At 40.5% G+C, this 27455-nt stretch overlaps 1 protein-coding gene across 3 annotated transcripts in view; it reads right to left on the bottom strand.

Annotated features, from left to right (window-relative positions):
• Positions 1–27455, bottom strand: part of cttnbp2 (cortactin binding protein 2) — a 156183-nt gene that overhangs the window by 17938 nt on the left and 110790 nt on the right. For all 3 annotated transcript variants that reach the window (XM_055650849.1, XM_055650850.1, XM_055650851.1), the window contains 7 exons: positions 26213–26299; positions 23218–23317; positions 16301–16459; positions 7127–7314; positions 4496–4674; positions 3466–3665; positions 286–468 (listed from right to left, as the gene is read on the bottom strand). In XM_055650849.1, the coding sequence (XP_055506824.1) occupies positions 286–468; positions 3466–3665; positions 4496–4674; positions 7127–7314; positions 16301–16459; positions 23218–23317; positions 26213–26299 (1096 nt within the window). The remainder of the gene's footprint in view (positions 1–285; positions 469–3465; positions 3666–4495; positions 4675–7126; positions 7315–16300; positions 16460–23217; positions 23318–26212; positions 26300–27455) is intronic.

Here is a 27455-nt window from a genome sequence, read left to right as displayed (position 1 = left end):
CACAACAGTACATAAACAACAACAGTTGTAAATCCATAAAGGATGCTGGCAGTACACAATTAAAAATTGTAGATAAACACTAAAGGTTGGAGTAACTTGGCGGGTGAGGCAGCATCTCTGGAGAGATGGAATTGGTGACTTTTCTGGCTTCAGACAATTGTTTTTAAAATTGTGGCGCTCTTTGCTTTGCTGGATATGCAGTGACTGAACATCAAGGACAAAGGAGAATGTAAGCAATACCCGAATCCTTACAGAAAAGGTGTATGGTACTGTAGTGAAGCTTACCATCCCGTTTCCCTTTGAGCTTGCTCCATGACTGTGACATGGAGTGGGAAGACTTCTTGCGAGGTGTGGTGCTCACTTTTCGCCAAGCATCATTCTCAATTGTCTTTTTGCTGGTCTTGTAACTGGATAAAATGGTCAACGGAAAACTCCACCCGTGAAATTCTGGTGCACATTGTTCAAGTTCTGTAATTAGAGGTTTCAATGAGGTGACATGCTTCCTTGAGATGTGTAAACAAATGACTAGAATGCTCTTTCACTGTGAAACAAATGTTCTACAGATGCACCATAGAAAGCTGGGTTACGGAACAGCTCACCCCAAGAAATTGCAGAGAGTTGTAGATGTAGCCCAGTCCATCACACACACCAGACTCCCCACCATTGACTCCAGCTACACTTCACCTTGCCTCTGAAAAACAGCTAACATAATCCAACACTCAAATTCCTCCTTCTCCCTGCTCCTGTCTGGCAGTAGGTACCCAAGGTTGAAGGCCCTCACCATCGGCCTCAAGGCATTGAAGGTTGCAATCTAAAAGCAGGCAAATGAAGTTGGTGTAGGTTGGCAAAATAGTGGGCATGGGTGTGGTGGGCTGAAGAGTCCATTTTGGTGATGCACCACATGACAGCAGCCAAGAACGCACAATCAATCTTTATATTTCTACTTATGAGACAGTAAAAAGATCATACTTTCGTATTAATAGTTTTTTTGAGAAAGGATATTAAGTGTTAAAAAGTGGTCATAACACCATAGTAATTTTTGAAGCAATTCATTACTGAGAATATGAATTTGACTGTGCATAAAGATGCCCAGAGAAATTGGCACATTGATGGAAAACTGTTTTGTATTCTACCCAGTGCAGTACATACACATATAATAAACCTTCAGGCACCAACTTGCTTGATATCTGAATGTGCAGTTCCAGACAGGGCCAGCCAGACCCCTGTCATAGCAGAATGCTGTGAAATGATTATATTTTGGACGAAGGATAAATTGTTTAATTTGTTTGATTCTATAATGATTCTGTTGGCAGTCATGGTCCTGACTTTGATTCTCAGTTAATTATCAGTTTGCAGATCTCAAATGGGATAGCTGATGTTTTCCTGCCACAGAGAGGGAATAAACCAATAAAGCCACATTGGATTGCTTGTCCAGTGACTCATGCTGGGCAGAATATATGCACTTGCAGTTAGAGCCCCAATGGGGAAAAAGCTTGTCACATTACCATTTTTGGATTTGACATGAAAAATACCCAGTTGATCAACGACCTGCAATGCAGTCAAGATCTAGACAACAGCATGTTAGTAGGCAGTTGATCCATTGATCAAATAGATCAATTTCCCTTCGGGGCTGAATAAAGTTCTGTCGTATCGTATCGTACAAAATTGAGGGGATACGATAATAAAATCCCTCAAACTGGTGCACACACAGCAACTCCTAACGACAAACATCTCCACAAGTGGCAGCTATCTTAACATTCAAGGTTGCGGGCAGCACAACGTCAATTCTATCTATACCTCATGATGCTTCGGAAAAAACAGCCACCATAATCAAAGACTTGTCCCATCACAGTCAGATCTTCTCCCTGCTCCCACCAGACACACATCACTAGACTTCTTCAGCCAACACCTTCTTCCCCTCTGTTATCAGGTTTTGAACGGTCCAAGGGTACTGTCCGATTCACCTTTATCCAATTGCGGACATTGGACTTTGTCTCTGGAACTGATACGTTGGCAAATATACTCCTTTCTCTTTCTCCTTGCTACTGTACTGGCAGCTGGCTTGATTGTATTTATGTATAGTAATATCAATTTGATTGTACAGCATGCAAAACAAATAAACATACAATCTATAGGTCAGAGGTGTTGAGCCTGAGACGCAAAATGATACAGGTTTAATCAAAAGCATAGCATTTCTGGAAACCTCATCATTCACAGGGAAACTAGAGATATAGAAGGGTACAAAAATAATATAAGGTGTGAAAAGAACAGATCAAAGCAGACGGTGATCAAGGAAATGTGGAATAGTTCATTGATGGCTGAGTGGAAGGTGACAACAAGGCACACAAACAGTAATATTAATCAGATGGACAGTGAAACTAGGGTGTGGGAGGGGCGGAGAGAGGGGGAAAGCAAGGGTTACTTGGAGTTAGAGCATTCAATATTCATACCACTGGGGTGTAAGCAAGGAATGGGAGAAAAGAACTAGGTGGACAGTTTGATTGTGTGGGAGGAAAGCACTCGGAGTATGGGTTACTTGAAATTAAAAGTGTCCGTAAATCTGTTCTTTTATGAGCTGAATGAGGAATATACTGTATATTGGCCAGGTTATGTGGAATAGCACCTTGTTGAAACCCTGCTCAAGTTTAACAGGTTGCTCACATTCTTATCTGTCCCATGCTAGCACCCAGCAGTGTTCCTATCCATGTCATTCCCCTTCTTACCTGCCCTGGCACCTCTGCAACTCACATTCATCATATTTTCCCTTTGATAATTTTGTTACTGAGCTGCACCAAATAGCAAATGAACTCACGAGTAACTCTTTGGGGTGCAAGGAAACCACAACACTCTGCAGATACCCACCCCGTGGGATAGAGAAACAACAGCATCCCAAGTCGCCATCAAAACCACCTCCTGGAATCCAGAGGAAGCGGATTTATTTAAGGCCACGGCCCTGTGAAAGTAGCAACAGAAGCCAATGAAGTGGTGAAGAAGGCAGATGGTGTACTTGCCTTCATCAAGGTAGACATGGAGCATTGAGCACATGAGACAGAAAGCTTTATAAAACGTTGGTTAAGCTGCATTTGAACTACTGTGTGCAGTTCTAGTTGCCCCATTACAGGAAGGATGTGGAGGCTTTGGAGGAGTGCAGAAGAGATGTACTATGATACTGCCTGGATTAGAGGGTATTCGCGAAAACGAAAGATCGGTCACCCTTGAATTGTTTTCTCTGGTGCTTCAGAAGCTGAGGTGACCTGATAGAAGTTTAGCAAATTATGAGAAGCACAGATAGACAGTCAGAACTTGTTTCCTCAGAATGGAATGTCAAATAGTATTGGGCAGAGCTTTAAGATTTCTATTATATAGTCAGGCAGAATTCAGTGGTTCAATTCAGTATTGTCACGTGTGCACTGCATAGTGACATTCTTTTTGCATAGATCACACATTCTTTATTCTCTATTTTACCTTGCTTAGACAGAGAGCAGCCATGTAGTACAGCTTTATTAAGCAAGATGCTCAGAGCAGCCTTGACCACTGCTTGTTGCCCCTGATTAAGGCTCTTATTTACAGGCTGCCCTTGTCGACACCTTTTAACCGAAGCCCTGGAAAATATGGCTTCTTCTGCTCTGGGAGCAATCACATTATTCCACAACTTGGCCATCCACCTGTAAATTGAAGACAAAACAAATTTCAAGGTACAGCAAACTGTACAGAGGCAAAGAACTTCAATGTTATGAGAACACCATGTCATCCTCGCACAAACTTACTTCATTTTCCCTTTATTACCATTGGGCAAATATCATAAAACTATGATGAATGAACCATCCTTACAAGGCTAACGACAGTTCAAAAATATCCTCTGATACTTTCAAGGGAATCAAGATGGAGCAATAAATTCAAGCGTACCAATTTTGCCATGACTGAAGAACAAAATAAAAAGTATACACGATTTATAAGAATAGTGTTGAATTGCGATGTATCCCTTTAACACAGGGGTGGGCAACCTTGTTCTGCATAGGGGCCAGGACCCATGTCTGTGAGTGGATGGCGGGCCACATCTATCGCCATAGTTAATAAATAATGAATCATAGTTTAAAAAAAAAATCGTAACAAGGACTCGGTGGGCCGAAAGGCATGTTTCCCCGCTGCATCTATAAAGTCTAATTGGTATTTTGGACAAATTCCAGCCTCAAATTATGATTTGATTTACATGGGAAAAAAAAAAGATGAATATACAAATAACCAACTCTCCAGTCCTGAAGGCACTGAACATTCCTAGGAATTGAAAAGTATTGTCTTTATTATTATGTGAATATCAATCTTCCAACTGCAATCCAAACATGACTTTCTCTTAACACGCACCCAATGAACCAACTCCCTCGGTGTCCCCCCCCCCCCCCCCCCCTTATGATATACAAGTGAAGTAGCACAAACAATTATTTTTAATAATACATGACTATTTAAAAGAATGAAATGCATGGAAAAAGAAATGTACCTCATTATAGGCTGCACCTGGCCCGGTATGATCGGACAGGAAAAGAAATGTCTTGGTCCCATCAATGCCTCAGGCGTTCCTAGTCGGGACAAGTAGGAATTCAGCTGGTACCAGACTGTGCAAACCCACTGGACAGCCTTGCGTACTGGATCAGTTGGAGGTGGTAACTGGCCTTGGAACTGAAACGTATTGGCATTACTTTTATGTGATCAACGAAGTACATGTGTCATAACATCACAGAGTATTTGATTAGAATACAGTCGACGTGTCTCAGATTTTGAGGTTGAAATTTAAAAAAACCTGCGTAATAAATAAAAAAAAATCATCCGTCCCTGTGCTATAAATAGTTGCAGTATAAAATACAGTAAACCAATCATAAAAAAATGTCCGGGGCCGCTGATTTGAGAAGTGAGTTATTAAAGTGTTAACAACAAGTGACACAATCCCGAGGTCATGGTAGGAAGGTAGATCCGGGCTGCTAGTTGCTGAAGGCAGGAGCAGAAGCTGGTTTGCGATCCTGGATAAGAACAAGACATCAATAGCTGCTGCCATGCCTGACAGTTTATTTGTAGCCTTTACTAGGACCAGCCTCAACGTTGTAAATGCAATGCTGTAATCACCTTCTTTAATGTGCAGGTTGTGTTGGGATCCAGATGGTGCAAAGTTGCAAACAGCATGGCATCAGATCTATCCAAACTGATCCTGGTACTATTGCCTTGAGAGTGAACCCTAATAACTACGAGAATTCACTGACAGCTAACCCCACGATGTGGGTAAGCGGATGGGACCAAGTAAAGGCTACAAAAATGTCAGTCATTCTATTGATAGCTTGTTCTTATCCAGGTTCGCAACCAGCTTTTGCCACATAAGCACCTACAGGATCTACCTTTCATAACCTTGGCATTTCTGTGTTAAACTATACATTCTTACGGTATCCCACTGGAATCTGGGATGTTTCCAGTGACTCCGATTCTTCCATAGAAATCTGTCCCTCTTGAAATCATTGGGATTCTGTGATAAATCTCATGCGTTCAAGATCTATTGTTGATGTAACGCAAGCTGAACATCCTTTGTTAGGAGATGAGTGTCAAACAATATACTACGTCATGGCCATTTATGATTTTATTTTGCAGAATACTTCCAGTAGATATTATTAAATACATTTTAAAGTTGATGATAGTTCTCCTCTTCACGGATATTTATCTGCTCCCATTTTTACAAGTAGGTCTGTGGCATGCTATAAAATGATGCACTCTTCTTCTGCCTGATTTGGTGCCAGTGGGAATTCTTCAATGTGATTGACTGCTCAACTATCTGGTGACCTAGACAGTGCCGGACACTGTGCATCCCACCGCGATAACGGAAAGCAAACAATGCTGGAAAAGGAAAATTATCTTTGTTGTCAACAAGCAAAATGCAGCCCAACAATTGTTGCGACACCAGGAGTTGGATTGAATGAAAGGTTCATACACACAAGAAAGATTTTCTTCCCCTTTCAACTCTCCCTGTTGATTCTACGCCAACCCCTTGCCTCTGTTCAAGAAGGTTTGCAATCTTTTGGGGGACATGGTTCCACTGATGCTGACATGGTTCTACCTCAACTTGGCAAGTTCCATAGGAACCTCAACACTCACTTACATGAAATTCCATGGGAACAGTCTGGGTTAACCTAAATACAGTCTTCATAGGCGACGTGCAGAATTAACTTCACAGCAATGATAACCCAGCTGCCTTGCCATTCAATGGTAATATGATAATCGTGGTACACTTCGTTAGTGTTAGGTAACTTAGCATGCACTAGGGATAGAATCAAGAACCTCGATGTTCAGAAACCTTAACTAAAAGAAGTTTCAGGGCAGCCCACGGCTGACTTTATCATCCAACCCTGTAATCATGATATAGATTAAATTAATACACAGATGAGTTTAAGGATCATTATTCATCTTAATTTTGACAACCTCTCATTAAAATTCTTAATAGAACAATAGATCTACAACTTAGTCTTTAAGATTGATGATATAAAGCAGATGTATTTAATTGTTTCAGGTCTCCCAATTTTAATTATATTGCAGATGGAAATAAATGAGGCTAATTAAAAGTTAAAATGATAAATTTTACTCATTTGCATAGCTATCTAGGATTCAATTGTACTTATCGACATTGTTACGATTAGCGATTTGGAGAAGGAATTTTACAGATGGATTATTAAATTTACAACATTTCCAATCTTTGGTTTGCAAAGGAGCTTTCCGTAGCAGAATGGGATGCAAGATGTTTATATAAAACAGCACACAAAATGTTTCTGAATAAGGAAAGGGGTAAACAATGACCCTAATTGACTCTATTAATACATTGGACACGTCAAGAATAAATTAGCAACTTAAAGTCACGAATGTGAAATGATTTCAAGAGTGAATAGAGTCAAGACGGTTTCATTGTCGTATGTACTGAAGTGGAACAATCAAATTCTTACTTGCAGCAGCCACACAACATGTTTGGAGGTAAACTAAAACCAAGTTACTTCATTAACTTGCTGTAAAATCAGGTCAATTTGTTGAATCATCACTCTAACAAAATCAATACCAGAACGAAGTGTTCTTTTGTGGTGTTTTTGATGTTTCTTTATTTTACCTTGTGAATGATTTGTCTTTTAAGGAATCTTTGAAGCAGGTTAGTGATGGGTTCCGAATCCCATCGAAGCTGTACCCATCGAAAGTGTTGTTGCACCATCAAGTCTGAACTTTGAAGCCTCATCTTTGTCATTGTCCCTATCAGGAAACTGTTTTCTTGGAAGTAATAGATATCTGAAGTCCCATTGACTGTAAAGCAGAAGTGACAAAATATTGGATAGTTTTATAATTATGAAGAAGAGTTCTCAAAATTCTGAATGAATATTCCAATATTTACAGCTCTCCAGTGCTGTTATGTTATGAACCTGAAGATAAACACAAAATGCTGCAGTAACTCAACAGGACAGGCATCATTTCTGGAGGGAAGGAATGGGTGACGTTTCGACCCTGTTGCAGACTGGGAAGGTTGAAGAAAACTCTCGACCCGAAACATCACCCATTCCTTCTCTACAGAAATGCTGCCTGTCCCGCTGAGTTACTCCAGCATTTTGTGTCTATCTTTGGTGTAAACCAGCATCTGCAGTTCCTTCCTACACATGTTATGAAACTTCTGCCTACTCGATAGTGGAAAATTTACCTTTTAATAATTTATTTTACATAGGTCCACAAAACCTCCATAATGCTGAAGAACCTCTAGAGTCAGAAAAACATGAACTATTTGAAAAGAAAATCGTGTTTAAAAAGCGAGAGGGACAATTGAACAGCTCCAGAATTTTCACAATGACTCCGATAAAAAGTAACCTTCCCACAACTACCTGCACAATGCAGCTGAATCTTTTGATTATTTCCTATATTTTCTGTAATTTCAATTTTTTAGCATCTGTACCATCAAGTCTGAAGTGTGAAGCCTCCTCTTTATCACTGCTATTAGAAATCTATTTTCTTGGAATAGTTTTTTGATCTATAGAAAATTAATGTTTACATACATTAGATATCATCTATATTTTAATTTAAATATGAAGCTGTCACTCTCGAGTATATAATGGTCTACTTTCAATAATTTCTCACACCTGTTCCTACATCTACCTCAACTACCTCAAGTGTAAGATTGTCTCTGGCTGTGATTAACGTTTGAATGTATCAGCCAATATTAATTGGACTGCACTCTTTTCTTTCATGCTTTCCCTGCTGCATTTTCAATTTAATTTCAACATGTCCTCCCCGTTCCTCTCATTCCAAGTTCGACATATATTTAACCCTTCCTAAACCATGTGCTAAATACCCCATTTGAACCTGGTCAGCAATTAGGTAGATCGGATGCACATTTTTAAAATTTAGTTTAAAGATACAGCACGGAAACAGGCCCTTTTGCCCACCGGGTCCGCGCCAACCAGCGATCCCCGCACATTAACACTATGCTACACCCACTCGGGACAATTTTTACATGTACCAAGCCAATTAACCCATAAACCTGTACGTCTTTGGAATGTGGGAGGAAACTGAAGATCTCGGATTAAACCCACGCAGGTCACGGGGAGACGTACAAACTCCGTACAGAAAGCAACCATAGTCAGGATTGAATCCGGCCGGGTGTCCAGCGCTGCATTCGCTGTAAGGCAGCAACTCAACCGCTGCGCCACCGTGACTGCACAATGTGCGGATTGAAAGAATATCTTTCTCGAGACACAAGACTATCTTTCTCTTTTAGTATTAACTTTTCTTTTCAAGCTGTTACTATGACGGCAGAGGTCCTGTGAGATTGATTTTAATGCACACAATAAAAATGTGGAAATTCTATTTAAATTTCAAAAATTAAGCAGTTTTTAAGCACAATTTACTTCACCTTTTCTTGAAACAAAATTTCTTATTTGTACTGAACATTTGAATGCTCATTCCCAACCATTCATATTTGAAGCATGAACATTCTTTCAATTCACTATTTAATTAGCACTAACAAAGGGTTGGCAGGTTAATTGGCTCTCAAATTATTCCTTTATGTGACTTAAGTAGCAAAATAATTAAAGGCATTTGTAAGTGAAAGAGAGTACATTGTTGACTGGAGGAGAATAAAGAGACAGGAACAGGGTTAATGGCATTGATCTGTTGGGAGCAGGCATGGGCTCCAAAGGGTTAAATACCTCCCTCTGTGGCACACGAAGATGGAATGGATGAATTTCTAATTTACCTCACTATTGAAACACATCTCATAGGCATTAACACAGGGAAAACACACACATTCGGATAAAACATATTTTTATATGTGCATTTAAGCAGAGGATAGAAATAGATTCTGAACTGAGCTAAATTCTTAACTCCATTTAAAGTCACCATGAAGGCATTATTGAATGGTAGTTTGGACAATAAAATGTGCTTTTATGTGTCCCATTTAAAATGTGTTTAAATGTGTCATAATGTCCAAGTTTGGATTTTACCAACACACCTTCAGAGATTTAGATGATATTCTTTACCATGGTTTTATGTCATGTCTTCAAGCAGAAGACCAGAATGTTTCAGATTATTCCGAATATTTCAGATTAAAAAGGATGGAACAGAGTACTTTGCAGATATTGAAAAGCTAGAAGCAGTAAAACTCCTAGATCCTAGATGAAATGTTACCTTTCTTTCTCAATTTTATGGTTTTGTTGACCATAGATACATGGAGTTATGTCACAGATGAGCCATGACCTGTTATTGAAAAGTGGAACACGTTGGAGGAGGTAAAAGGGTATATACTTGTTCTTATGTTCCTAATGATTCATGCTATATTGAATTGTCAATAGTTAATTATCATCTTTGAATTTCCATTTGTCCTATTACATCCATACTCCATCTATGCTATTTAACCCAATACAGGTTTTGACTAAAATAATATAAAACCTAGCAACTAAAGCAATCAATATGCTCAAAAACATTATACCTAAGTAATCTCCTTGCTCCTTCTCTCTGCTGCATTGACAATTGCACTGGGGTTGCCCCTTGCATTCATGCAGATAGATATAGATATAGATATGCCATTTATTGTCACTATACATGTACAGTGAAACTGAAAGCTGCTCGTACTCAGTGCATACATACAATTTTACACAAAAAACAAGAAACAGAAAAACAAAACAGAAGGGAGATGGGGGGGGGGGGGGAATAGGTGCACAAATTCTACGGCGCTACATACATATATACATATATACAGATGGAAGTCCGTGTTGGGCGGTGTAGTCAGTGCATGTGTGGATTTGAATTTATGGTAGATATAATTCTCGGGAAGCAGTTATTCCTGAGTCTGTTTGTCCTGGATTTGATGCACCTATAGCGCCTTCCAGAGGGCAGCAGGTCGAACAGTCCAAACGCAGGATGGGAGCTGTCTTTGGTGATCTTCTTTGCCCTGCTAAGGCAGCGGGAGGTGTAGATGTCCATCAGGGAGGGGAGAGGGCAACCAATGATCCTCTGCGCTGTCCTGGTTACCCTCTGAAGCCTCTCCCTGTCTGCCATGGTGCAGCTGCCATACCATGCTGTAATGCAGTATGTCAGCAGGCTCTCGATGGACGAGCGGTAGAAGGTCAGCAGCAGGTTAGAGTCCAGGTTGTGCTTCCTGAGGACCCTCAGGAAGTGCAGCCGCTGCTGAGCCTTCTTGATGACCGCTGTCGTGTTGTCCGTCCAGGAGATGTCAGCCGCGATATGGACGCCGAGAAACCGGAAGGTGTTGACCCTCTCCACACACTCGCCGTTAATGTGTAGGGGGGCTAAGTCGGTGCTGTGCCTCCTGAAGTCGACAATGAGCTCTTTTGTTTTCCTGGTGTTCAGAGCCAGATTGTTTTCTGAGCACCAGGTTGTCAACTTCAGGACAAAGCCTGGCAAGAGCTCTTTTGTTTTCCTGGTGTTCAGAGCCAGATTGTTTTCTGAGCACCAGGTTGTCAACTTCAGGACAAAGCCTGGCAAGAGACAGGTGGATAGTGAGACGTGCCAGAGATGGTCCAAGTGATCTCATCGATTTCATCAACTTTACTATTAACTTACCCTCAAATTCACTTGGACCATCTCTGGCACGTCTCACTATCCACCTGTCTCTTGCCAGGCTTTGTCCTGCCCCCTCCCCCCTCCTTTCCAGCCTCATCCCTCCTCTAAAATCAGACTGAAGAAGGGTCCCAATCTGAAACATCACCCATCTATTCCCTCCTGGCTCGCTGAGTTACCCCAGCAATGTTTCAGGAACGTTTAATGATACTTATCCTCTGCAGCAAGCACAACAAGTTAATAATGATCTTCAAATATTTGCCTTGTTAAAGTATAATAAACTCACTTAAAAAAGTACAGGACATCCAATAAAGGTGCTCTAGCGCAATGAATTCATAGAAACATAGAAATTAGGTGCAGGAGTAGGCCATTCGGCCCTTCGAGCCTGCACCGCCATTCAATATGATCATGGCTGATCATCCAACTCAGTATCCCGTACCTGCCTTCTCTCCATACCCCCTGATCCCCTTAGCCACATCTAACTCCCTCTTAAATATAGCCAATGAACTGGCCTCAACTACCCTCTGTGGCAGAGAGTTCCAGAGATTCACCACTCTCTGTGTGAAAAAAGTTCTTCTCATCTCGGTTTTAAAGGATTTCCCCCTTATCCTTAAGCTGTGACCCCTTGTCCTGGACTTCCCTAACATCGGGAACAATCTTCCTGCATAGCCTGTCCAACCCCTTAAGAATTTTGTAAGTTTCTATAAGATCCCCTCTCAATCTTCTAAATTCTAGAGAGTATAAACCAAGTCTATCCAGTCTTTCTGGGTTTATTTTCCAAAGTCACCAACTTACGAATGGAGAATGCATTCTGAGGCCGAATTGCAACTGGGTGAGGCCATTCAGAAAGTTTAAATGACTTTAATTTCAGTTCAGTTCCTGACGTCCTCTGAGCGAGGGCTATATGTATATATGTATGTAGTTTGTTTGTTTATACTATTCTTATAACAAATGTAAAGCACTTTGGTCAATGAGAGTTGTTTTTTAAATGTGCTATATAAATAAATGTGACTTGACTTGACGAGTTCTGTGCATGTGTAAAATCATTTTGTGGCTACATTTTTTAAATTCCTGAACAACGTATGAACATTCAGGGGTGGCAATGGCAGAGTTGCTGCCTTACAGCGCCAGAGACCCGGGTTCGATCCTGACGAAGGGTGCTGTCTGTAAAGAGTTGTACGTTCTCCTGAACGCCTCGACGTGGAGGGCCTGAACGCCACCGGCTACGGGAGTCAAGATCATCCCGTTAACAGGGCTCAAGGCCCCCGACCAAGGAAGAACTAAGGGAAGTGACTTGAACTTTATTTTGCCTTCCATCACAGTGAGGAATGTGTGGGAGTCACTATGGTGGATGTTCATTGTTAAAATGTGTTTTGGAGTCTGTTGCTTTTAATTGTATGACTGACTTAGTGTTGTGTAATGAACCAGATTTGATAAGAGATTTGATAAGAAAACCATTAGGAGGTAGTGACCTTAATATGATCAATTTTAATCTGCAATTTGAGAGGGAGAAGGTAAAATCGGAAGTGTCAGTATTGCAGTTGAACTAAAGGGGACTATGGAGGCATGGGGGAGGAGCTGGCCAAAGTTGACTGGAAAGGGACCATAGCAGAGATGATGGTGGAACAGCAATGGCAGGTATTTCTGGGAATAATCCAGAAGATACTGGATCATTTAATTCCAAAGAGGAAGAAAGATTCTAAGTGGAGTAAGAGCTGACCGTGGCTGACAAGGGAAGTCAAGGACAGTATAAAAATAAAAGAGAAGACATACCATAGCAAAGATGAGCGGGAAGCCAGAGGATTGGGTAATGTTTAAAGAACAACAGCAGGTAACTAAAAAGGCAATATGGGGAGAAAAGATGAAGTACGAAGGTAAGCTAGCCAAGAATATAAAGGAGGATAGTAAAAGCTTCTTTAGGTATGTGAAGAGGAAAACATTAGGTAAGACAAATGTGGGACCCTTGAAGACAGAAACAGGTGAATTTATTATGGGGAACAAGGAAATGGCAGACGAGTTGAACAGGCACTTTGGATCTGTCTTCACTGAGGAGGATACAAACAATCTCCCAGATGTACTGGGGACAGAGGATCTGGGGTGACAGAGGAAATTCACATTAGTCAGGAAAAGATGTTGGGTAGACTGATGGGACTGAAAGCTGATAAATCCTCAGGGCCTGATGGTCTGCATCCTAGGGTACTCAAGGACGTGGCTCTAGAAATCATGAACGCATTGGTTATCATTTTCCAATGTTCTATAGATTCTGGATCAGTTCCTGTGGATTGGAGGGTAACGAATGTTATGCCACCTTACAAGAAAGGAGGGAGAGAGAAAGCAGGGAATTATAAACCAGTTAGCCTGACATTGGTGGTGGGGAAGATGCTGGAGTCAATTATCAAAGAAGTAATAGCGGCACATTTGGATAGCAGTAACAAGATCGGTCCGAGTCAGCATGGATTTACGAAGGGGAAATCCTGCTCGACAAATCTTCTGGAATTTTTGAGGATGTAACAAGTAAAATGGACAATAGAGAGCCAGTGGATGTAATGTACCTGAACTTTCGGAAGGCCTTTGATAGGTTCCCACACAGTAGATTAGTGGGCAAAATTATAGCACATGGTATTAGGGTTAGGATGCTGACATGGATAGAGAAGTGGTTGGCAGACAGGAAACAAAGAGTAGGGATTAATGAGCCCCTTTCAGAATGGCAGGCAGTGACTAGTGGGGTACCGCAAGGCTCGGTGCTGGGACCACAGCTATTTACAATATACATTAATGATTTAGATGAAGGAATTAAAAGTAACATTAGCAAATTTACAGATGACACGGTGGCAGTGTGAACAGTGAAGAGGATGCTATGAGGATACAGAGTGACTTGGACAGATTGGATGAGGGTGCAGATGCAGTATAAAGTGGATATATGTGAGGTTATCCACTTTGGTGGCAAGTACGGGAAGGCAGATTATTACCTGAATGGTGTCAGGTTAGGAAAAGGGGTAGTGCAACGAGACCTGGGTGTCCTGGTACATCAGTCACTGAGAGGAAGCATACAGGTACAACAGGTAGTGAAGAAAGCTACTGGCATGTTGGCCTTCATAACGAGAGGAGTTGAGTATTGGAGCAAAGAGGTCCTTCTGCAGTTGTACAGGGCCCTGGTGAGACCACACCCGGAGTATTGTGTGCAGTTTTGGTCTCCTAATTTTAGGAAGGATATTCTTGCTATTGAGGGAGTGCAGCGGAGGTTCACGAGGTTAACTCCCGGGATGGCGGGACTGTCATATGATGAAAGAATGGAGCGACTGGGTTTGTATTCACTGGAATTTAGAAGGATGAGAGGTGATCTTATGGAAACATGTAAAATTCTTAAAGGATTGGACACGCTAGATGCAGGAAACATGTTCCCGATGTTGGGGCAGTCCAGAACCAGGGGCCACAGTTTAAGAATAAGGGGTAGGCCATTTAGAACTGAGATGAGGAAAAACTTTTTCACACAGATTTGTGAATTTGTGGAATTCTCTGCCTCAGAAGGCAGTGGAGGCCGATTCACTGGCTGCATTCAAAAGAGAGTTAGATAGAGCTCTTAGGGCTAGCGGAATCAAGGGGTACGGGGAGAAGGCAGGAACGGGTTACTGATTGTGGTTGATCAGCCATGATCACATTGAATGGCGGTGCTGGCTCGAAGGGCCTAAGCCTGCACCTATTGAAAAAAAAGGTTTTTTAAGTAATTTAAAAAATTCCATAGGTGTTCAGGTTTGCAGGTTAATTGGCTTCAGTAAGAATTGTAAATTGTCCTTAATGTGTAGGATTTACATTTCTATCGATAGCTTGTTCTTATCCAGGATCACAACCAGCTTTTCTGCAATAACAACCAAGGACCACTAGGATGCATTCAGCGCAAATAAAGGAAAATAATTATTAATGTTGAGGTGTATTTCGGGTATCATTAGATCGAAGGTCTTCATTTTAGAGCAAACTGTAGCACCGTATATTGGAGGAAATTACTTTCTTTACTATTAATGTCCATTTTATTGTGCAATGTCCATTATTGGCCTGTGTTTCTATCATAGGTATTAATATTGTCACTGCGCATGTTGCAATTACTGGTAATATTACAAGTGCTAGTGAATCTTTTAAGTTTAATGGGAATGAGAAACTGGTAATGGAGATGCCAATAAACCTCAATTGAAAGAAAAATCAATCACAATGTCCCGTACATAGTGGATACACATCAGAGGCAGCTGTTTATAATTTGCGATGTAGGAGGCAATAGGTAAACACCAACTCTGCAATCCTGCCAAGTATGTAACACCCAGCCGCCCACTGTTACTCAGAAAGTTTGGTGTATGCAAGAATTACAAATCTGTAGAACTGCTCAGCAAAATAGCACTGGGTACTTCTTGCCTGAAAAGACTTGTGATTTACCACAATGTTTCAGCATTACTTTAAATGAGTGTTTAAAAAACATGTTGCAATAAGCAAGCAAATGACTATCTTTCTATTTAGGAGGCAGAATGACACTGTAGACAAACGATGACAAATATTAAATATAGCTTCCAAGATCCTTGTGCTACATTTGATTTCTGACCTCAAAAATTAACCATAAATACAAGTCTAATTTTAACTGACACAAATGTAGACTCTTGAGGCTGTTTGAAATTCAGAGCAGGGAACAGCATGTGACACCACCTATCTGCGAAGTCACAATGACATTTGCAAATACCTATGCAGCATGTGCTTCCTTTAAGACCTGCCAATGTAGGGCAGCCTCCTATGGTGCAAATTATAAACAGCTGCCTCTGTGGTGCCATGAAATGACCCAAATTAGATTCTGTCATTTCCTCATCGTACTGACAACCCTAAATCCCAAAGCTTCAAGTTGTTAGCTTATCACTGTTCAAGTAATTTAGTTTAGTTGAGCGCAGAAACCAAGTCCCACCGACCCCCGCACATTAACACAAGCCTACACACACTAGGGGCAATTTACACTTGTAGCCAGTATACAAACCCAAGCCAATTAACCTGTACACCTGTATGTCTTTGAAGCATGGGAGGAAACCAATGAGTTGGAGAAAACCCACGTGGTCACGGGGAGAATGTACTAACTCTGTACAGAAAACACCCATTGAACCTGGGTCTCTGGCACTGCAAGTGCTGTTTGGCAGCAACTCTACTGTTGTGCCACCATTATCTATACAAATATACTAAACATGAAAACATGACACTGTACCATGTTGGAAAGTGAAGGGATTTTCAGCACCCCGGTTTTCTAGAGCATCCAGCAGTTCTCCCAGAAACTCTGAAAGCGAAGTAGCCATCTCCATGTTTTCCAAGAGGACAACAGTTACCTTCTCTGTTACAAAAGACTGTCTCAAAGGTACCAAGATACCTGGAACATGTTAAATGCAATGAGTAAAAAAGGTTAGAAAAGATTATTGCAAATTGAATAAAAAGGAAGCAATTTAATTTTAATTTTCTAAAGAAGCGAAACACAAAATAAGAAATAAACAGAAATCTCATAAATGATTAAATTTAACTTCATTACTTTAACAACTAGTTTAATAACTGCACAATAAAATATTTAAACCAAATGGGTGAAGCACTCACAATGGTTACTCCATAATTCAGATGTTTAAAGTAGTTTTATAAATCAGAAACTCAAATATGTTTATGCACCTTGTGGCAGTAAGTTATCAACGCCCTTGTTTCAACACCACTTTTAGTACAAATACTGCAATTTAGGAGCCAGCCTTTTCTTTGCTTGTGATCCATACATTGTTTTTTGACCTTCACAATTGTTTGGTTTGTGGTGGAATTTTAAATTGAGAGTTCAATACTCTCACCACCAGAGGCTCAGTATTAAGATGACAAATCAATAATTTATTAACACAACTATAGTTTGGTTGAAATCAGAAGATCACTATGTGACAAATAAAGACACAGCATGTTTCATCAGTCTGCTGTGAAACGTATTAAAACATTCCCCAAAGTGGCCCTTCAAGGAAGCCATTGTTTATTATGTGACCCATGACGAGAAGTCAGTGAATGAAGCAAGAGTGTTAACAAAATAGTTCAGCTGAATACAAAGAGAACATCAATAACACGTCAGCTAGACCTTATCTCTGATTAATAAAAGGATAAAATCTATGAGCAGAAATTGAATCAACAGATTGAATCAGTGCAAGCAAGATACAGCCTGGAAACAAGTCCTTCTGCCCACCGAGTCCACGGCCAGCATCGATCTCCTGTCCATTCTAGTTTTATGTATATATATATATCCCACGTTTGTATCCACTTCCTATATATGAGGGGTAATTTTACAGAGGTCACTTTACCTACATGCCTGCATTTCTTGGGGATGTGAGAGGAAACTGGAGCACCCGGAGGAAACCCTTCCAAGTGAAAGAAGGCAAGGCATTCAGTGTTCGAAATACAAGAGGCATGTTATTTCCACGAAGGCATGTGAAATTTAAAATATAGAAATACAAATATTTCTGTTTTACTGGCTGCATTGAATTACAATATACGAATAATACCTTTCAATTAACATTAGTTTAGAAAAACCTACAATTTCCCCCATCACACAATTCATTTGCCTCTACAATTAGTCCAGGTTTGTCTGTAATTCTAACCAAAACTTAAATTATCAGACACCTGTTTTTCACTAATTTGTACCTGTGGCTCTTTATTCAATTGCCAATGTCTACACAGGAAATAGTGCACTAAATATTATACATTAAATATTATTTGGAACACCTCTTTGTTTGAGTTGTTCCATTTAAAAGTTAAAGAGTCCACATTTCTCCAGCCTCTTTCACATCTGATGTGTTGGACCAACCAATATTCAGTCCTGAATATGTAAAGTAGAAATAGAAATTGCTGGAAATACTCAGTATATCTAGCCTTTCCTGGGTTTATTTTAGATTTCGAGCATCAAGGATTTTTTTTATTTTCAAGTTCTGAATATTTCCTCATGCCTTGGAGACCATAATGTTAGATACCACTCAGGTCACCGCTTGGTTAGACAACCGTGTATTCAGCTTGGTACCCTCCAAGATAGCAATTAAATAGGGCAGCACAGTGACGCAGCTGGTAGAGCTACTGCCCACTGCACCAAGAGTAGGTTTGGTCCTGACTTCGGGTGCTGTCTGTTTGGAGTTTGCACGTTCTCCGTGCCCACATGGGTTTCCTCCCACATTCCAGACATGTGGATTTGTAGGTAAATTGACCACTGTTAAAAATAAACTGTTCCTGATGTGTACGGAGTGGAAGAGAAAATGGGATAACATTATCTAGTGTGAATGGGTGATCGATGGTCAGCTTGGACTTGGTGGGCTGAAGGGCCTGTTTGCCTTCTGTATCGCTGAACATTAGTCAACACATTGTGTATCGAGTCTAGTAATAGTCATCCATCACTTTCAATTTCATCATGACCTAGTTCATTACCATCCATGAAGCATGTCCATTTGACTTTTTTTTTAAAATCATTTATTGCTTTTTTCAATTCAACCAAATGACAGATTTGATCACAACCATTCAACTCTTTATGCAAAGAAAATGCAGAATATTAAACGTTGCATTTTGATTTCAAACATTGTTTGATAATGTAGACATTATGTTTAGATTATGTAGAAATTCTTCACAATAGTTTATGGCTTATAAGGCTGTTTACGTAAAGTAGCACAATAGACGATTTACGATGGAATACGTCAGTGACCTACTGTTCACCAATGGGTAAAATGGGTTGAGGTTACCTTTCACTCATTGTCTATTAATTACATCACTTGGCTTCAGTCCCATTGTGCTTTCTGCAATGTCCCAGTTACATTTCAGCTGGGGATCATTGTTGCAATGGAACTCAAAAAGTGCCAAATATTACTCTGCCATGAAGAGGTTTTATTTTTTTTCTATAATATCTTCTTGAACAAGACAAAAATAAGGGAAGTTTTTTCACTTCAGCAAATTTAATAAATGGGACCAGAATCTGCCATTCAAAGGCACAGCACAGTACCATTTCAATTGACATGAAAGCTTTCCGTTAAGAATTGCATCTTCAAAGGAGAATGGTAATGATAAATACATCAATACAAGTTATTATATATATTATATATAGCACCCTATTTAATGCTGACCTTGCACTTAAGAACTGCCTTCACAGAATATTCCTTTTATAGGACAATATGGAATATGTGGTTAACTTTTGTGTTTATATTTTAAAGACAGCAAGGTTAGTTTTGTAGCATTTCATATTCTGAAAATTTGAATATGTTCATAAAATTACAAAAAATATTGCTCGCCCTTCTGAGAACGGTGGGTTCATCGGGAGTGTTCTAGAGCAGTAGTATCTAGGAGTAGACAGACAGCATCTCTGGATAGAAGCTGAAGAAGGTCTCCACCCGAAACGTCACCCATTCCTTCTCTCCAGAGACGCCGCCTGTCCTGTTGAGTTACTCCAGCATTTTGTGTCTATCTTTGGTTTTAACCAGCATTTGCAGTTCCTTCCTACACAAGATCTAGGAGTACAAGTACATACCCCTTCAAAAGTGGCATAGCAGGGTGGTGAAGAAGGGTTTTTGGCAGATTGGCCTACATCAGCCAGGGAAATGAATGTAGAAATTAGGACATTATGTTATAGAAACATAGAAAATAGGTGCAGGAGGAAGCCATACGGCTCTTCGATCACCATTCATTGTGATCATGGCTGATCGTCCCCAATCAATAACCCGTGCCTGCCTTCTCCCCATATCCCTTGATTCCACTAGCCCCTAGAGCTCTATCTAACTCTCTCTTAAATCCATCCAGTGATTTGGCCTCCACTGCCCTCTGTGGCAGGGAATTCCACAAATTCACAAACTCTGGGTGAAAACCATTGTGCCTTGATGAGGTCCTCTACAGTTTTGGTCACCTTGCTAAAAGAAAGATGCCATTAAGTTGAAAAGCATGCAGAAAAGATTTACGAGGATGTTGCCAGGACCTGAGGGCCTAAGCTATGAGACATTGGGTACATTGGACTTTATTCCTCCTGTGGGATGCTGCAGGATGATCTTATAAGGGTGCATAAAATCATGAGCGGGAGAGGGTGAATACGTGTAGCCTGTGTTCCAGGATAGTGGAATCAGGAACAGCAGGACATATATTTAAGATGAAAAGGGAAAGATTTAATTGGAGCGTGAAGGGTAACTTTTTCCACACAGTGGGTGGTGGGCACATGGAACGAGCTGCCAGAGGCCGGTACTAAAACAACCTTTAAAATAAATGTGTACAAACACATGGATAGGAAAGATTTAGAGGGATATGGGCCAAATGTGGACAAATGGGATAGCTTGGATGGGTTATCTTCATCGGCATAGATGAATTCGACCAAAGGGCCTGTTTTTGTGCCTTCTGACTTGATATATGTTATTTTTTTTGCTTGCTGATTTGTCGTTAAAACTTCGCAAGAACAAACATCAGTCAAGATGTAAAGAGAATGAACTTTGTTCTCAGGAGTAAATCATTAACTGTGCTACTTAATTTATTTAGCTGAAAAAGTATACTGAATTCAGATGTTACTAATAAATTATCGGTAACACAATTCGATCATATTAGGCCATTAAATGAACTTCTAACCTTTTAGTTCAACATTAAAAATATAGAGAGCTTTAACATTTATAAGTATTATTGAGATTTTTTTTAAATTACATATACAAGTGTATCTTGTGGCTGTTTTGTTCATTTTGAACTGTTTCCTTTCTAACTGGCTTGGTGATAGTTTGCACAGGATAGTGGTAGATAGGCATTTTTCGAGAGGAAATGAGTAACAAGTGGTGTACTGTACGGATTGGTGCTGGGACCTTCGTTGGAGGTGGTATGATTTGTAAATTAGCAGATGACACAGAAATTGTTGGATTTGTGGAAAGTTATCAGCTGGCATCCCGACAATGATGTCTTTGGGAGGTTCAGAAATGGTGACACATTGAGGGTCATGAGTTTCAGAGGGAACTGCAGATGCTGGAGAATCGAAGGTTACACAAAAAAGCTGGAGAAACTCAGCGGGTGCAGCAGCATCTATAGGAAATCACGTTTCGGGCCGAAAGTTGAAGAAGGGTTTCAGCCCGAAATTGCCTATTTCCTTCGACATAGATGCTGTGCTTTTTTGTGTAACCAGGGGTGATGTGCAGAGACACCTTTGGGAGGCTCCTTCAAGATTGATAACTGGTGACACATAAGAAAGCATTTCGCAAGCTTCCTTTCAATAGGCCGAGGCATTCAGTATGATTTGTAGGAAGGAGTTGCAGATGCTGGTTTATACCGAAGATAGATACAAAATGCTGGAGTAACTCAGTGGGCCAGGCAGCATCTCTAGAGAGAAGGAATGGGCGACGTTCGGGTCGAGATCCTCCTTCAGACATTTCTCAATCGGTACAATAATTGTTAGGATGTCAAATCACTGTTATACAAAACACAAGAAAACTGTTTAAGAAGGAACTGCAGATGTTTGAAAATCGAAGGTAGACAAGTGCTGGAGAAACTCAGCGGGTGCAACAGCATCTATGGAGCGAAGGAAATAGGCAACATTTCGGCCCAAAACATTGCCTATTTCCTTTGCAGCTGGACAGGGCCCTGGTGAGACCACACCTGGAGTATTGTGTGCAATTTTGGTCTCCTAATTTGACGAAGGACATTATTGCTATTGAGGGAGTGCAGCGTAGGTTTACCAGGTTAATTCCCGGAATGGCGGGACTGACATATGATGAAAGGATGGTCGGCAGGGCTTGTATTCATATGAATTTAGAAGGATGAGAGGGAATCTTATAGAAACATATACAATTCTTAAAGGGTTGGACAGGGTAGATGCAGGAAAAATGATTCCGATGCTGGGGGAGTCCAGAACCAGGGGTCACAGTTTAAGAATAAGGGGTAGGCCATTTAGGACTGAGATGAGGAAAAACTTTTTCACCCAGGAGTTGTGAATCTGTGGAATTCTCTGTCACAGAAGGCAGTGGTGGCCAATTCACTGGATATTTTCATATTGAATGACGGTGCTGGCTCGAAGGGCCGAATGGTCTACTCCTACACCTATTTTCTATGTTTCTATTCTCAGATGAATAGAAATTCGAATTTTGATGACGTTTCCATAATTTGGTTGCGAGTGAAATGACTGAACCAGGCAGAGCGGATTACCCACAAATAATGGGAAATGGCGATCAGGATTTGCAGCAAGCATCAAAGAAACAGCACTTGGCGGGGACCTTGCAGAGAGCTTCCCACGGAGACTCGGCAGTCGCTGGCATGAAACCTCCTTTCTCCACAGGTTGCTGCCGTCAGGCTCCTATTTAAAGGGGACCCCTGGTGCCGGCAGCTGTGATGTCACCAAGCTGGCTGAGCGGTCACATTACAGATGTTTGACAGACCATGAAGCAATTTTTACACATTGTAGGGAAGGCCATATGTAGTTTGGAATGAACACATGGTTAACCTGTTCACTGCCACGTTTTTGTTTCCATAATTGGCCATGACCCGAGTATACACAGGGGTGGCACTGAACAGGTTAAAGCAGTTTGAAGAAGGGCCTCAACCCGAAACGTCACCCATTCCTTCTCTCCAGAGATGCTGCCTGTCCCGTTGAGTTACTCCAGCTTTTTGTGTCTAATTTCAGGTTAAAGTGGAAGCTGCCTCTTCATTAATTTAAAAATAAATCCTGTTTCAAAACATTTGTACAAGACAACTGCATAATATTTTCAGAACACAATGATTTGCTGAGCCATAATTATGGCAGTGCACCATTTAAAAATAGTTGCTGCGCGTGTAACTAAAAGAAAGAAAGGTATTAAGCATCAGGACAAATTCCAGAACTCCCGATGTTTGGATAATTTCACGAGATTCCCCTTCGCGATGATGGAAGACACTGCATATGGTACCGGTCGTAGGGAGGCTAGGTGGTGACAGCAACTCTGAGACGTGTGTGGAAAATGACACAAGTGTGAAAACCTTTGTTAGTGTTCGTTTCCTGGAGCGATGATGGCGTTATTGTTATTTCATTATACAATTATTATCACCATTATTATTTCAGAAGCTCAGTCGTGAGAATCCTCACTGTATTCTCTGTCAGTTTTGCAACATTTTTAATTCAACATCGGGTGCTGATTCCAATTACAAAGCTCTTACCACTTTGAATAAACAGCTCCACCAGCTGGTCCTTTGACAAACTCATTTCCATCTCAATCTGTATTATTTCACAGCTGGAACCAATAGCTTCCTGCTTGTGCTGCAAGAATCGAAAGATACGGGTTAACTAACTTGTAACTGCAGCATCTGGATCAGTCAGGAATTATATCAATGGCACACATTTACAAGCAGTATCCTCCTCTTAGGTGGAGGGAGATTAGGTCTAAATGACAGGTCAGACACTCTAAACACTGCAAATATATACCTTGGATAAGATAACCCTCCTGTCAAGTCAGAAAGACTGCAACTTGATTCAACGTATTACGGACACATTGTGGACAACGCAGTAAAAGTGATTTATCTGAAATTTAAGCACTATGCCAACCGGTCCAAAATGGACGAATGGATTACACATCATCTGAAGAAATTCACTTCTGATTCACCGATTGCACTAAATATGCTGGTTATTGCCCATGTACAACTGTGACTAGTGGGGTGCCGCAAGGCTCGGTGCTGGGACCCCAGTAATTTACAAAATATATGAATGATTTAGACGAGGGAATTAAATGTAACATCTTCAAGTTTGCAGATGACTCAAAGCTGGGTGGCAGTGTGAGCAGCGAAGATGCTATGAGGCTGCAGGGTGACAAGGATAGGTTGGGTGAGTGCGGCAGATGCATGAAAGATGCATTATAATGTGGATACATGTGAGGTTATCCACTTTGGAGACAAGAACAGGAAAGCAGATTATTATCGAATGGTGTCAGATTAGGAAAAGGGGAGGAGCCACGAGACCTGAGTGTGCTCGTACAATAGTCACTGAAATTACGCATGGAGGTAGAACAGGCAGTGAAGAAAGCTAATGGCATGTTGGCCTTCATTGCAAGAGGATTTGAGTTTAGGAGCAAGGAGGTCCTACTGCAGTTGTACAGGGCCATAGTGAGGCCACACCTGGAGTATTGTGTGCAATTTTGATCTCCTAATTTGAGGAAGGACATTACTGCTATTGAGGGACTGCAGCGTAGGTTCACCAGGTTAATTCCCAGGATGGCGGGACTGACATATGATGAAAGAATGGTCGACTGAGCTTGTATTCACTGGACTTTAGAAGGATGAGAGGGTTTCCTATAGAAACGTATTAAATTCCTAAAGGATTGGACATGCTAGATGCAGGAACATTTTTCCCGATGTTGGGGGAGCCCAGAACCAGTGGTCGCAGTTTAAGAAAAAGGGGTAGGCTATTTAAGACTGAGAGGAGGAAGAACTTTTTCACCACATAGAGTTGTGAATCTGTGGAATTCTCCGTCACAGAAGGCAGTGGAGGCCAATTCACTGGATATTTTCAAGAGTTAGTTAGTTTTAGCTCTTAGGGCTAAAGGAATCAAGGGATATGGGGAAAAAGCAGGAACGGGGTACTGATTTTAGATGATCAGCCATGGTCATAGTGAATGGGGGTGCAGGCCCGAAGGGCCGAATGGCCAACTCCTGCAACTATGTTTCTATGTAGAGCTAGAAGACACAAACCGTATCTGGCCAATCAGTGGGTTAGATTACAGATTCCGGGCACACTCCTGGTCGGTGTAAGCAGTCAGATGTGCCCAGTACATTCCGTACTTCTACAATGCAGTGTGCAGGCAGGAGTGTTTGGAATATGCTGTTGTGCTCTCTATGGAAGCTGTCAGCAAGATTGGTCCCACAATTACATTTTGGATTCAAGACATACAGCTGAATCCATAAGTGATTCAGTTTACGTCTGTTTTTCTATTCTGTCACAACTACAAATATCGCCGCCCGGTGGGGATTGTCATGTATGCTTTGAATCTTCAAAATATGCACATCGTTCAAAGGAAAAATAAAATGGCATTATTACTAATAAGGCTGTCAGCATTATCTGTTAAAATGGAAATTGCTTATGCAAACAGTGTTATTTATGAATTCTAAATTCAATGGGAAGGAATAACACATGAACAGCAGCTTGCATAACTAATGTGACTATGGATAGAGTGTATCATTCGAATAATGGTGACTGGATTTTCCATTTTGAGTGCAATCAGTGTTACTGTGACATATCATGTTCAAAACCATATGCTTTGCGAAAGGCTTTGTTTCACAATCTCACTCAAACTAATTAGCAAAACTTATTCAGATACAACCATAAAAGCTGCAGTGAATGAAAGCACTCAGGAAATACTTTTAATATAAACGTTATTTAACATTTGTGATATATTTGCAGTTTTGGTTACGCAACTAATTAAAAAAAAGATTTATCACAAAAATAAGCATTAAAAAAAATAATCAATCCTCCGATTGTGAATAAAGTTCCTGAACTTGATTTTGAAATTATATTAGTAAATCTGGAAAATGTATGCCCGAAACACTTTAAAAATGCATTTTACCTTTGTACCTGCAGCTAAAAATGGTTATGTTTTAATTATGCTCTTGAAGCTTTAATAAATGGGCAAATTAATGGAAATTATCAATGTAATTTGATGGTTTGACCAACCAAACAAAAACAAATCAGCCATTCCAATGTAAAATACAACAGAAAAATCAAATTGTATTAAATGTTAATTTGTTCCAAAAATTTGGTATTCATTGCATACCCAAAATTAAGGATATAATTCACGAGTCTAAATGGAGATACATTACATCTGATACTCGAATTACCTGCATCCTTATTTTTGTTTTACTTGAACAAGATTCACACACAATTATATTTGAGATTGCTCAGTTTATTAAAAATGGATTGAGGCAAAAAAATAACAGGTGGTCCAATGAGGAACTAAGACTTTGGTAGAAGTGCTTAATTCTACACTTTTTCACAAAATCTCCTAAATATCTTCCACATAGGTTGAGCAGGTTAGGTGGGGAAACATAGATATGTTTTGTCTATTCATACATCCATTTTTGTCCTACTATAAAAACGTCTTTTGAGTTCAAAATGCATAACAATGCAGAGAAATGTGATGAAATGTCTCAGAGGGTATCTATTTACCTTAATACAGTTTGCTATTTCATGAGCAACTTGGTCTTGACAGCTTCCCACTGGCCCATGGAAAATTACATTGTGATACCGTTCAACCTGTTCAGGTAATTCAAATGAAAAGTTTACACAGAAAATGCTACAAATGATCAGCTCTATCAGTCACTGAAAAAAAATGATAATTCAGATAAATGTCATCTGCTTGAATTCATACTTGAACAAATGTTTTTATTGATAAATCAACTAGTGGACAGAGCAACGACTTGGGATACTAGTTGCTATTTCTAAACACCTGTTTTCGTTTTTTTTATTATGGGTATTGTGTGTCGATTGATGTTAAAAAAAATGAATTGAATCCATTTTAGAATAAGGCTGTAACGTTACAAAATGTGGAGAAAGTGAAGGGGCATGAATACTTTCTGAATGCACTGTAGATGATGCCATACACAATTACATTTGCAGGCTTGGTGAAGACACAAAGATTTCTGACATTGTCGATGAAAGCATGAAGGCACGGTGGTGTAGCTGGTAGGACTGCTGTCACACAGCACCAGAGACGAGGGTCCAATTCCGACCTCTGGGGCTGTCTGTGTGGAGTTCACATGTTCTCCGCGACCACTTGGGTTTCCCCCAGGTGCTCCGGTTTCCTCCCAAATCGCAAAGAAATGTGGGCTTGTAGGTTAATTAGTCTGTAAAATGCCCCTAGTGTGTAGGGAGTGGTTGCGAAAGTGAGATAACACTAGTGTGAACGGGTAATCGCTGATCAGCATGTACTCGGCTAGCCAAAGAACCCGTTTCCATGCCGTCTCTTATAATCAAAAAAATTAAGTCACCTTCTGACTGAAAGTTTACGATATTAAAGAGAACTGAAAATGTAAAATGAGGGAAACTACTCCGACTGGTTGCTTTTCAACAATGAAGTGAAAAAATTTGGAAACCTCTTCCAATAACGCAAATTGTTAACTTCATATATTGATGGATGTTTCATAGGCAAAGATATAGGGTCATTGGAATAATGCGGGTATTTGATACCAGGCCACAGATCTGCCAAACCTGATCGGCCAAACAAGCTTGAGGAACCAAATAGTCAAGAATGCAAGTACAACTGAAATCCTGAATGTGGAGTGGTACTAAAGATAAAGCACGTTGATTAGTTAAGAGTCATTATCTGTATCAGCTGTCTTCCAGGTCTCTGGTTCAATACTGCTGGGGTGGAATTTCTGGAGCCATTTCCTTTCTCTCCCTCAAATATCTT

Source organism: Leucoraja erinacea, chromosome 19 (genome assembly GCF_028641065.1).
Source record: "Leucoraja erinacea ecotype New England chromosome 19, Leri_hhj_1, whole genome shotgun sequence".
NCBI classification, from domain to species: Eukaryota; Metazoa; Chordata; class Chondrichthyes; order Rajiformes; family Rajidae; genus Leucoraja; species Leucoraja erinaceus.
The sequence above is the reverse complement of the archived record's forward strand: the minus strand, read 5'-3'. Positions and strand labels throughout refer to the sequence as shown.